Raw genomic sequence first — 12,846 nt, forward strand, 5'->3', positions numbered from 1 at the left:
GTGGCACCTTAGAGACTAACCAATTTATTTGAGCATGAGCTTTCGTGAGCTACAGCTCACTTCATCAGCTGGCAAGAGCAAACGGGACAGATGCCACTTTTGTCAAAAAGTGGGGTGCAGAGGAATGAGCAGGAGGGTGAGCAGAGATGCCAGCCCCGCCTGGGAGCTGGGGGGAGGTAGGGCTTGAGCGAACAGCAACGCCAGCGCCAGCCTTTGGGAAATATGGTCACCCCAATAAGGGAGCATAAGGTGGTCCATACTGGTCTGTATGGGAATATACGAAAGTGAAGGAACTTGTTATTATGTGGGTATGGTGTTTGGCACAATGGCTTTGGAGTCTCTGGGCAGCCCAATAACAGAAATAATACAGAACAACACGTAGGGGTGTGTGTGTGTGGTGGGGGAAAGTATGTGTAGAAGGTTGAAGCAGCACACAGCAGGGTCTGTCGGTGCAGCAGGCTGGTGCATGGAGCCACATCAAGGGGCGTATGGACGCGGTGGATGCAGGCACGTGGGAAAGTCACACAGTCCTTTACCCCTGGCATATCCGTAATGATCATTTACCACTATGACGTCACTTTACCCGACGCGAACGGGTCACGATGACGTCACACCCTCCCACCCAATCAGAGGCGCAGGGAGGGGGCGCGAAGCCCCCGCTGCGGGGAGGCGGGCGAGAAGCGTCAGCAGCCGCCGTTGCTGGCTCGGGGTCCCCCCGCCCCCGCTCAGGCAGCCCGAGCCCCGGCCCGGGCGAGCGGCTCCGTGCGGCGGGGATGAGCCCGGCTGCCTCGCACCCCCCGTAACGGCGCCGCCGCCGCCATGAAGCGGAAGAACTGGTCCGGGGCCCGGCGACGCTCGGCCCCGGCGCCGCCGGCCGTGAAGAAAACTCGGGGCGCGGCGGCTGCAGCCGCGGGGGTGGAAGAGGAGCCGCCCCCGTCCGGGCCGGAGAGCTGCATGCAAATCACCGGTGAGCGGGGGCGCCGGGGGCGCCGGGGGCGGGAGGCAGCCAGCGCCCGGGTTGCCGTGGCCGGGCAGGCATCGCTGACGCCGTGTGTGCGGTGGGCAGCGGGAGCGGCAGTCCGGGGGAAGCGGCGGCGGCGGCGGCAGCGGGGTCTGTGTGGCGGGATTTGCGGAACTTGCTCCTCCTCCTGCCCCACTGGAGGGAGGGCGCCCGCCAGCTCTTCCCTCTCACCAGGCTTCCAAATAATGGGTGAGAGCAAAACCCTTCTGCCTGCGTCCACCTGCCTCTCGCAGCAGCCTCCGGCCGGCTTCGCTGTGCACGTTACAAGTTGCTGTCAAACTTTATGGGAGCCGCCACGTCGTGTGACAGCTTCCATGGGTTTTGTTTTAAACGCTAGCCCCAGAGCGGGCGGGGGGGCTTGGCTGGTGGTACACGGGTCTCCCCGAAAGCGCAGAGAAAATATGTAGGTCTCCCGCGGTCTGATAATGCCTCTCCAGAGTGTCTGCCGTTTAAAAATCATTAGCAGAATGCGTTAAACGTGCTTAGGAGTGGCCTACTCATCCTGTCTTGCCGTACTGACTTCAGTTTTGGGCTCAACAGAGAGTCAGGTGTAAAATATTCTGCGTGAAATTCCTGGTTTTGCTTTTCCTGAGTCCTAAATGAAAGGAGTGTCTGCAATAAAAGGAAACTTTCTCTTTCATCTCCTGCCTCTTGCTGCTGCTTTTCTTCTTCTCCTCCCTCCTCTCTTTTTTTCAGCCTGCAGTACAGAGAAACAATGCTTTGTTGTCTTTTGCCCACTTAATAAATGCTTGTCTGACTGGCTGTTGTTGATACAATAATTGTTTTACACAAATTTCAATTTTAGAAGTTTTTACCATAGCAGACAAAAGCACCTCTAATTTAGCATTCTTCTTCGCATCACACAAGTCCAGAAAGGCCTACTCTTAAAGGATGGCACTAGAAAACCGCTGTCTTGCACTATTTTACAGTACTGATGGAAAAGAAGAATGGAAATATAGTTCAATCTGTCAAACCTCTTAATCTTCTGTGTGAACATATGATGTGGTCTGTGATCTATGGCAGGTCAGACTAGATCAGTGGTTCTCAGACTTTTTGAATTGGCGACTTCTTTCAGACAGCAAGCCTCTGAGTGTGACCCTCGCCTTATAAATTAAAAACACTTTATATATATATTTTAATGCTATTTTAAATGCTAAATTTATAACCAAATTGTTTAAAATAAATCTAACATTTCTCACCACTTTTAAATTAAGACTAAAACACATTTTTACCAAATTATTATGAGCAGAAAAGTTTTTTTTTTTTTAATAATTACTATTTAATACTGGGAGCGGGCACGAAGAAACTTTGTCAGTATCATTTTTCACAGCAGACTTAGTGCCGCACTACCACCCTTACTTCTGAGCTGCTGCTGGCCACAGCACTGCCTTTAGAGCTGAGAGGCTGTGAAAAATGATATTAACAAACATACAAATATCACTTTCCGCAGCAGACTTACTAGTGCTCTGTGTTCCCTCTAAGGCAGTGGTGGGCAACCTGTGGACCGCACGCTGCCTGTCAGGGTAATCCGGTGGCGGGTCACGAGACAATGTTTACATTGACGGTCCGCAGGCACGGCCGCCCCGCAGCTCCCAGTGGCTGTGGTTCGCCATTCCCGGCCAATGGAAGCTGCGGGAAGTGGCACGAGCCACAGGGACTTGCTGGCCGCCACTTCCCGCAGCTCCCATTGGTCGGAAACAGCAAACCACGGCCACTGCGAGGTGTGGGCAGCCGTGCCTGTGGACAGCCAATCCCCACCAGCGGATTACCCTGATGGGCCGCATGCAGCCCACAGGTTGCCCACCACTGCTCTAAGGTGTGCACCTGTGTGGCCACACAAGAAAGCATCAAGAGCCATGCACCTAATTAGTGGAGCGGGGCAGGCATGCAGCCACAGGTAGGCCTGGACACTGGAGAGGATGTGTAAGGGGGGAGGGGAATAGAGGGTGGGTGGAGACAGTATGGGGTGGGAAGCTTGGGGCATTCAGTGCTAGGGCGAGGAGAGATGCCTCTCCCCACTGTCGCCTGCTCATTCTTTCTGCAGTAGAACTGCGCCAGTTTGGCTGGGTTATACAGAAGGGTAACAGGATTTCGTGCCTGGACATGTTCAGTATCTCTAGATGAATAGGAAAAGATTCAATATTGTCCTATTCAGTTACTGACAGAGCCTGATCTGATTCCCTAGTAGAAAGTATTATAATATAATCTTGCAAATTAGAAAACAGGCTTTTACAATTCACATGCTAAATGACAGTTATCTACATAGTTCTTGTAACAGAAAATGATACAAGGCCCTATGTTACTTTTTAGCAAAAAGTAATAGATTAGTTAGAATGAATACATAGCAAGGTCAACTTGAGATGCAGCTTCAGCAACCCTTTAGTAGAAAGGTACAGAAAGCTGCTCAAGTATGACCAGCAATTTAGGTTTTTTGTTTGTATTGGTGGCGCACATCCGCCCATTATCTCGTTATTGGTGCTGTACATAACAAAATTCATTCTGCACATGGATGAAAAAAATTAGAGGGAACATTTCTAGTGCTCCATTGCCACCCTTACTTCTGGGCTGCTGCTGCTGCTGCCTTCAGAGCTGAGTAGCCGGAGAGCGGTAGCTGCTGGCCAGGCTCCCAGCTCTGAAGGCAGCATCGCTGCCAGTAGCAGCACAGAACTGCAGAAGTAAGGGTGGCAATGCCATGTCATGCCACTCCTACTTCTGCCTAAAGTTTAAAGGGGAGGGGGGAAGGCAAACTTTAGGGTGACTACAGCCCTCGCAAGCCCCCCTTAGAGCTGCCCCACCTGGGTGTCTAACTGTTAAATTATAATTTTTGTTTTTGCTGATCCCAGTGCTCTGATTGGTTTGCAGTTTAATGCAGCTCTTCAGCTGCTGAACAATCAAGCCCTCTAATGTTGTCTTGGTACCACTTTTTCGTCACAAGCCAACAAAGCTGCTTGCATGATACTACAATCTCCAGAGTCCAATTTCCTTAAAGTGATGAAAATACAAATATATATTTTGTTTAGGATCAATAATTGCTAGATTATGTTTACAATACTTTTTGAAATAAATGCACTACATTGTAATGGAAAGGTGTGTATAATTTTCTGTAACGCTAGATTTAAATTATATATTTTATAGTAGTTGCTCTCTGTTTCATGCAAGTACGCGTGACCCCCGTGTAATAACCTTGCCACCCCGTGAGAGGTTGCATTGTAATTGCCAGTTTGAGAACCCCTGGACTACATGATCTGGTGGTCCCTTCTGGCCTTAAACTCTATAACTCTGTACGTTTTAAAAATTGATATTTGGTCTTTGGAAAAGAATTAAAATCAATTTTTTTTCATAAAACAGCCTAGTTCTTTGTCTGCCCTTAATTTCATGCTCTCTGCCTTACCAAAGAAAATTATGGATAAACCCCAAGCTCCACTCCCCTGGGCAGTTCTGTACAAACTGCTCAACTTGCACAGAGCCTAGTGACTTCAGTTGTGCTTCGTTTTGGCAAAGGAATCTGCCTCTGTGGAGCAGCATGCGGGGTTTGGGTTGCTCTTTTCTAGTTTAAAAGGATGGTTGAACTCCTAGTTAGTTTAAATTTTTTTTACTACAATTGGGTAATTTAGCTGCTCTTGAGTCTCCTTGCCAACTTTTGAGAATGATATGATTTACTTAAAAACAAACACAAAACCCTTTCCTCTTCCTGTGTGAAAGACCCATGCAAATAGGAAACTCTGTCTATAGAAGAGAGTGAAACTGAGAATACACAAAGTAAACAAACTGGAAAAAAAAAGTTTTTCTGTTACAGTGATCTAGGTGGTACTGATAACAATAGCTGGTTTAAAAAAATAGACTGAAGTGTTGTTGTTTTTTCAATTAGTTGATGGCTTCTTTTAAATTAAAGCAAAACTGGAAATGACGTGTCAAGGTTCACACAATTTTATCATGGAAAAACATATAACATTTTGTGGACAGGGCCTGGTGGACTGAGTATACAAACTCACTGTGCCAGACTCCCATTTTAAAACAAACCAAATAAATGGTGTTGTAAAGGAAAATAATCCAAAATAGTCCAATCTAAAATAAAAATATTGTTAGGTCTTGTCTCCGCAAGGATATTTACTGATACAAATACACCTCTGTAGTTACACTGGTATAACTCCCTGTGTGCACACTTGTATTCCAGAATACTAGTGCCTTTTTCCCTAGGATTTTTTATATTGCCTCCAAAGTGACATAAACTTAATTGGAAAATGCACTTTAATTCTGGAATAATAGTGTCCACACATGGAGGTTTAGCATAATAGTTCTGCTGGTAAATTCCCCATGTAGACAAATGTTAGCAACTAGACCAGAGGTGGGCAAACTACGGCCTGGGGGACCTGCCCAGGAGCTGCCCGGCCCCTGAGCTCCTGGCCTGGGAGGCTTGACCCCAGCCCTTCCCCTGCTGTCCCCCCGCAGCCTCACCTTGTCACGCCGCTGACACAATGCTCGGGGTGGTGAGCTCCTGGGGCAGCGCAGCTGCAGAACCTGGCCTGACGCGGTGCTCTGGGCTGCTCTGTGCGTGGCTGGCTCCAGCCGGGCAGCGCGGCTGTAGCGCCGCCAGCCACCGTTGCTCCAGGCAGTGCGGTAAGGGGGCATGGAGCAGGGGTGTTGGATAGAGGGCAGGGGAGTTCGGGGGTGGGGGTGTGGATAGGGGTCGGGGCGGTCAGAGGGCGGGGAACGGGGGGGGGGGTTGAATGGGGGCAGGGGTCCCGGTGGGGAGCAGTCAGGAAGGGGGGGGGTTGGATGGGGCAGTCAGGGGCAGGGGTTCTGGGGACAGTCAGGGAGAAGGGGGGGTTGCATTGGGCAGGGGTCCTGGGGGGGAAGTCAGGAAGGAGAGGAGGGGTTGGATGGGGCAGTCAGGGGCAGGGGGTCCGGGGTCGGTCAGGGAGGGGTGGATGGGGCAGGCGTCCTGGGGGGGCCATTAGGGGGCGAGAAGCGGGGCGGGGGGTTTGGATAGGGGGCAGGGCCATGCCTGGCTGTTTGGGGAGCCTCCCCTAACAAGCCCTCCATACAATTATGGAAACCCAGTGTGGCCCTCAGGCCAAAAAGTTTGCCAGCCCCTGAACTAGACAACTAGCATTCCTACCATTTCACATGGCATCTCAATGCACAACCCTTAGTTCATCTAACTAAAGACATAGAAGATGTAAAGCCCCAATCCTGCAAATACACACACTGGTAAATGGGACTCTGTCCAGTCTAACAAATATGCTCTAAAGCATCTGTTTGCAAAATCAGTGCCAAAATACTTGTGAACATTGCATGTTGCCTTCTCCTTCTCTCGTAATGCAACAGCTTTAAACAAACCTAAATATTTTTAAATACTTGTAATCTGTGGGTGTAACAAATCATGGTGGTCTGATGTCACATACATGGATTACAAATTCTGTTGTGCATTATATTTGAGTGTTTAACACTACAATCTATAGACATTATAGTACTTCAGTTATTACTAATAGCTCTCTGTCAGAATAAGCTTCAGTAAGTATTCTTTTAAAAATTATTTCTCATACACAGTTTTGCTCTCCATTGCAATCCTAACACTTTTTGAGATGTTTTACTCTGGTGGTGTAAAAAAAGACACTGGCTGGGAAAACACTGTAGATTTTCCCATATTCCTGTGAATGCGTGGTAGGTACATGCCACATTCCAGGAATAACATCAAGGATGTAGGAAAATGATTGACTAAAGAATACAATTCCTTAAAGTTTCTGTTGTGCTGTATTACAGTGGATTTAAAATTACATCATTTTTTTTCTTCAACTAATGCATGACACTCAGATAATGTGAATTTTATTTGCCAAAACTGAACAAACTCACCTCCACTTATTAGATGTAATCTCCCATGTCTTTCAAAATGATAGCTATATACAATGCAAATAAATTGTGGAGATTTTATTTAAGATGGGTAGGCAGTTTTTTATTTCCTATCTTTGGTATGTATGTTCTGTACATTTCTCTAACTATGCCTGAGAAATAAGATTCTAAAGCATGTTGTGTTGCGTTGTAACTTTCCAACAAAATTATTTAGACAAGTTTGGTTACAATTTGCAGGAGATAAAGCTGCCCGCTTCTTGTTTTATAATATCACCTGAAAGTGAGAACAGGCGTTCGCATGGCACTGTTGTAGCCGGTGTTGCAAGATATTTACACGTCAGATGCGCTAAAGATTCATATGTCCCTTCATGCTTCAACCAACCACCATTCCAGAGGACATGTGTCCATGCTGAAGATGGGTTCTGCTCGATAATGATCCAGAGCAGAACGGATCGATGCATATTCATTTTCATCATCTGAGTCAGATGCCACCAGCAGAAGGTTGATTTTCTTTTTTGGTGGTTTGGGTTCTGTAATTTCTGCATCTGAGTATTGCTCTTTTAAAACCTTTGAAAGCATGCTCCACACCTCTTCCCTCTCAGATTTTGGAAGGCACTTCAGATTCTTAAACCTTGGGTCGAGTGCTTTAGAAATCTCACATTGGTATCTTCTTTGCGTTTTGTCAAATCTGATGAGAATGTGTTTTTAAAAGAAACATGTTTTAATCAGAGACTGCTATAACATGAAATATATGGCAGAATGTGGGTAAAACAGCACAGGAGACATACAATTCTCCCTCAAGGAGTTCAGTCACAAATTTTATTAACACATTATTTTTTAACCAGTGTCATCAGCATGGAAGCATATCCTCTGGAATGGTGACTGAAGCATGAAGGTGCGTACAAATTTTTAGCATATCTGGCACGTAAATACCTTGCAACGCCAGCTACAAAAGTGCCATGCGAACGCCTGTTCTCACGTTCAGGTGACATTGTAAATAAGAAGCAGGCAGCAGTATCTCCCGTAAATATAAAAAAACTTGTTTGTCTTAGTGATTGGCTGAACAGGAAGTAGGACTGAGTGGACTTGTAGGCTCTAAAGTTTTACATTGTTTTGTTTTTGAGTGCAGTTATGTAAGAAAAAAAATCTACATTTGTAAATTACACTTTCATGATAAAAAGATTGCGCTACAGTACTTGTATGAGGTGAATTGAAAAATACTATTTCTTTTATCATTTTTACAGTGCCAATGTTTGTAATAAAAATAGTATAAAGTGAACACTGTACACTTTGTATTCTGTGTAGTAATAGAAATTGATATACAGTATTTGAAAATGTAGAAAAACATCCGAAAGTATTTAATAAATTTCAATTGGTATTCTATTGTTTAGCGGTGTGATTAATCACGATTAATTTTTTTAATTGCAGTTAATTTTTTTTAGTTAATCACTTGAGTTAACTGCGATTAATCAACAGCCCTACTTTAGAGTCCTTTTATTTAGGATGGGTGTCAATTTTGTTTACATTGAGAAATTTACTTCTACAGAGAAGTGCTGTAGAGTCTGCAATATACTCATGCTTTAATTCTGACTCTTTTTACTTAGGCTGTCACTTGGAATTTTCATGAAATATTCTGGTGGCTTAATATATGCATTGATAATTTCTATTTAAACAACATAATTCACAATTCTGTCTTAATATTGTTGCATTACGAAGAAAACACAATTTTCTCGAATGATAGGAACATTTTTTTTACTGAGACTTGTGTTTTTCACTGGTGTTTGTAAACATTTTTCAGTGAGTTTTTATTATAAATCTCTCTCATTACAGGAGAAGTATGTAATCATTTATCAGCATGACCTCATTTTCTTATGACTCTTTCAAAATCTTCCTTGATTTGAGAAAGTGGTTAAGGCTTTTTTTGTCTAATCCAGTGCTGAAAGTGTGGGAACTCTGTTCTCTCAGATTTACATGTCTGTTACATGGGAGCAGCAGAGAACAGGGACTATATATTATTTTAGGGAAGGTAGGGCCATGATTGTGGAACAGATCTCATCAGTCTGAGGAAAAATCCCTATTTATTTTCAAACAATGTGTTTAACTTTATATTTAATTTTAATCTGTGTCCTCATACTCTTGTTCAGAAAGTATGCTGATACTTGGTTTCTATCATGGTCACCAGTTTTATCATCTCTTGGCTTTGATTTCTGCAGTGATTAGTGAGTTCTTTATAATGTAAGATGATTGATTGAAAAACTTCAGTTTTATTTATATTAGTTTGGCATCACAGAGTGTTATACCTGTACATTATCTATTGCATCTTTTTGAGATCTGCTAGGTTTAGAAAGAATTGTTTGGATTCTCGGAACCCTAACTTTTAATACATATTGGTACATAACTCAGATCTGTAAAACACTTACTACTAGTACAGCAAATTACTCTCAGACTTCGTTCTTTATTATTTGGCGTATGCCGTCCAGTCAAGCCAACCCACACCATTCTTATCAACAGTGTTCAAGGCATGAAGACCTCTAGGATAATACTAATCTTTATAATTCAGTATGAGCAAGACCATTTCAGATTTAAATAATTTAAGATTTGTTAAAGTCTGTAATATCTTTTTATATAAATATTCCGAGGGACTTGTTAGCTGCCTTACCATCAAGTTCAAGAACTTTCATTTTGTCAAAAGAACAAGTGTATCTTCACTCTTCAGACACCAGAATAATCTCTCTGGTAAGAACAGGCATGTTTACTTGCTGTCCAATATTAAAGTGCTGCTGTGTATTAGCTGCCTGTTGAATTCAAAGTTCTGTCTATAAAGACTTTGACTTGCAGATCTCTAGAGACATCAGGATTGTTGTGGGTGATGGAAAGGAGAATATTTTTAGGAAGTGCTATTCGTTCCTTTTCCAGAATCAAGTAAATAAGATCATGAAGAGGAAGCTGCTGGTATCCTGCTGATACCCTGCATAGATATTTTCACAGCTCATTGCCTGCTTGTAGAGACAAGAAATTAACCAGCCCTAGTCTTGCATCCCTCTGACACAGGATTAGCAAGCTCCCCTTAGCTTCTGCCAGTGTAAAATTAAGCTTTGTTTTTCATCACAATAACTTTCTTTTTTGTTGAAATAATGTATATGAAAAATAGTTTTCAAATTTGTTGTAAATAAAACAAAATGCCTGGCTTTTACCTTTTTTAAGATGCATGACTTTTTTATTTAAATAAGTGCAAGACAACAAGTCCTTCTCCTGCAATCAGGACCCTTACAGAGCCCCACTGACTTAATTTCAGTCGTAGTAATTTCATAGTGTGTATAATAGTGCTGTTTAAAAACGTAACATGTTAATACTTGGTTATTGTAAAACAGAGCCAGAAATGCTTTTGAGGAAACCTGAATAAAATAGCTCTGTTGAGTAGTTTCTCATCCTGCTGACACTGTCATTGAGGCCAAAATACTCAACATTGTAGTGAGATAGCAGTCTGAGTAGGCAAAAGTAAATAACCTAATTCTGTTCTGAAATTATTTCATTTTATATTCCTTTCTTAAATTTTCCAGTAGGGAAAATGAACAATATGAAGTTTATTTGCAGTTTTATTGCAGAGCAGTTGTTGTGAGTACTGACAGCTTCTCTGGGTGATGGCATTTAATTCACTCAGGTTTTATTTTGAGGCTGATGTGTAAATTAAGAATATCAAGCTTGTATTTCTTAATGTATTCTGCTGTTCTGAATATAGCAACAATTAAAATGATCCAAAGATAGCACTAAATAATAAAGGGGTAACCGCCATTTAATAGTCCATGCATATTGTTCACCCATAATCTGAATCCCATTTCATATTAAACCATTATTCGGTTTAATATGAAACAATGTCAAATGGGATTCAGGTTTTGGGTGAACAATATACACAGACAAACTGCTGTTTCTACTTTATTTTGCACTACTGTTAGGTTTTAATTATTTGAAAAAAAAATCTGTGTTTTAAACAAATCATTGAGTCCTTTTTCTTGAATTGACATAAAGGGGGGGAAAAGCTAAGACAGCCAAATACTCTATTTTTATAGGTTGTCAGAAGCTGCTTACACTGTGTTCAGTAAGAAAAACAGCATTTGTAACGCCAATATTAGAGATTCTCCAGTCAGTCTTTCTTTTAGAATTGTTTGTGGTATGATCACAAATTTTAGAATTAATATATTATGAGTTAATTTAGGCTTAGCACTCTAAGTGACTGTATTTAAATAAGGTAAAACTTTTTTCCCCCCTTTAATGTACAATGAAGGCCTAGTCTACGCTTAACTTTTGCTGGCATAGCTATGTCCGTCAAGGTGTGACTTATTTTTCCCTCATCCCTGATGGACATAGCTATGCAAGCAACTATCCTAGACGCAGTTATACCAGTAAAAAGTTGTATAGCTTATTTAGTTCAGGGAACTAGTAGAACAAGTTATACCTACAGAAGCACTCTTTTATTGGTATAAATTGTATCTTCCCCAAAATTGACATTTAGCATAACTTATGGAAGATGTAAGCACTTTAAAAGAATAATGTGATCAACATTTGATAGTGGATTTATTTTCTAGGCTAACCTAAGGGTTTGTTTCATAAGAACGTAAGAACGGCCATAATGCGTCAAACCAAATGTCCATCTAGCCCAGTATCCTGTCTTCTGACAGTGTTCAGTGCCAGGTTCCCCAGAGGCAATGAACAGAACAGGTAATCATCAAGTGATCCATCCGCTGTTGCCCATTTCCAGCTTCTGGCAAACAGAGGCTAGGGACACCATCCCTGCCCAATGGCTATTAGCCATTGATCCTCCATGAATTTATTTAGTTCTTTTTTTGACCCTTGGTATAGTCTTGGCCTTCACAACATCCTCTGACAAGGAGTTCCACAGGTTGACTGTGCGTTGTGTGGAAAAAATACTTCCTTTTGTTTGTTTTAAACCTGCTGCCTATTAATTTCATTTGGTAGTTTCATTTCATTAGTTCTTGTGTTCTAAAATGAAAGACCCACATTTTCAAACAGATGCCTAAAGTTAGGCTCATTAGTTCATATTTGTATACCTAAACAAGTGATTTGATTTTCAGAAGTGCCAAATCACATATTTAAGGTGGGATTTTCAAAGAGGCTTAAGAGAGTTAGGCAACTAACGCTCACTGACTTTCTGCAGGACCTGGACACCTAACTCCCTATAGGCTCCCTTTAAAAACTTCTCCTTATTTGCTAAATACAGACTCCAAGAACCTAATTTAACACCTGTTCTTTGGAAAATTTTGGCTGGAAGCTTTTATTTTGCTTGAGAAAATCCTACATTATTTTTTTTTTTTTGCTGGTTATTAGCGTGGTTGGTTGGTTGGTTGGCTGTTTTTTTAGGTTTTATTTTTTTAAATAAATTGTCTTTATGCATCAATAAATTGAACTGATATTCATCTAGAAACAAATCTATGAGAGAACAAGTGGACATAAGAGAACAGAGGCTGTTTCAGTCTAATTAATACGTTTTTGGCTGCATTGCCAACTAAGCTTTGCAAACTAATTGAGTGAATCATTATGTTGTACTAGTCAAGAATTCTAACAATGTCTGTGGATTATCATCATGAATGAGACAACTAAATCCTTTGGATTTTGTAGTTTTAAAATAAGTTCTAAAGCTGAGTAAAACAGATACTCTGCAAAGTTTTAGTGCAATTCTAAAATATCTTTTTAAGCATTGATTAATACCCGTGATATTAGTATGCAAACATATGGGTCTGAGCACTGCAAAAAATCTTGGGTGAGTGAAACAAGTCCTGAAAAAAATCTGTGATTTTGCTGCAAATCAGTTATGAAGCAAAAGTATTAAACTGCATTACTCACAGGATCGACGCGATACTCTAGACGCAATAAATCGACCGCTCAGCGTTCTACCATCGACTCTGGTACTCCACCGGAGTGAGAGGTGCAGGTGGAGTCGACAGGGGAGCATCAGTTCT

The 12,846-nt window shown here is 42.3% G+C and overlaps 1 protein-coding gene across 4 annotated transcripts in view; it reads left to right on the top strand.

Moving 5' to 3' along the window:
• Positions 1-637: 637 nt before the first annotated feature.
• CDC14B (cell division cycle 14B) overlaps positions 638-12,846 on the top strand; it is an 80,882-nt gene continuing 68,673 nt past the window's right edge. For all 4 annotated transcript variants that reach the window (XM_073344945.1, XM_073344942.1, XM_073344946.1 and 1 more), the window contains exon 1: positions 638-967. In XM_073344945.1, coding sequence (XP_073201046.1) covers positions 820-967 — 148 coding nt within the window. In that variant the 5' untranslated portion in view covers positions 638-819. The remainder of the gene's footprint in view (positions 968-12,846) is intronic.

This window comes from Lepidochelys kempii, chromosome 5 (assembly GCF_965140265.1).
Source record: "Lepidochelys kempii isolate rLepKem1 chromosome 5, rLepKem1.hap2, whole genome shotgun sequence".
In the NCBI taxonomy this organism is placed as follows: Eukaryota; Metazoa; Chordata; order Testudines; family Cheloniidae; genus Lepidochelys; species Lepidochelys kempii.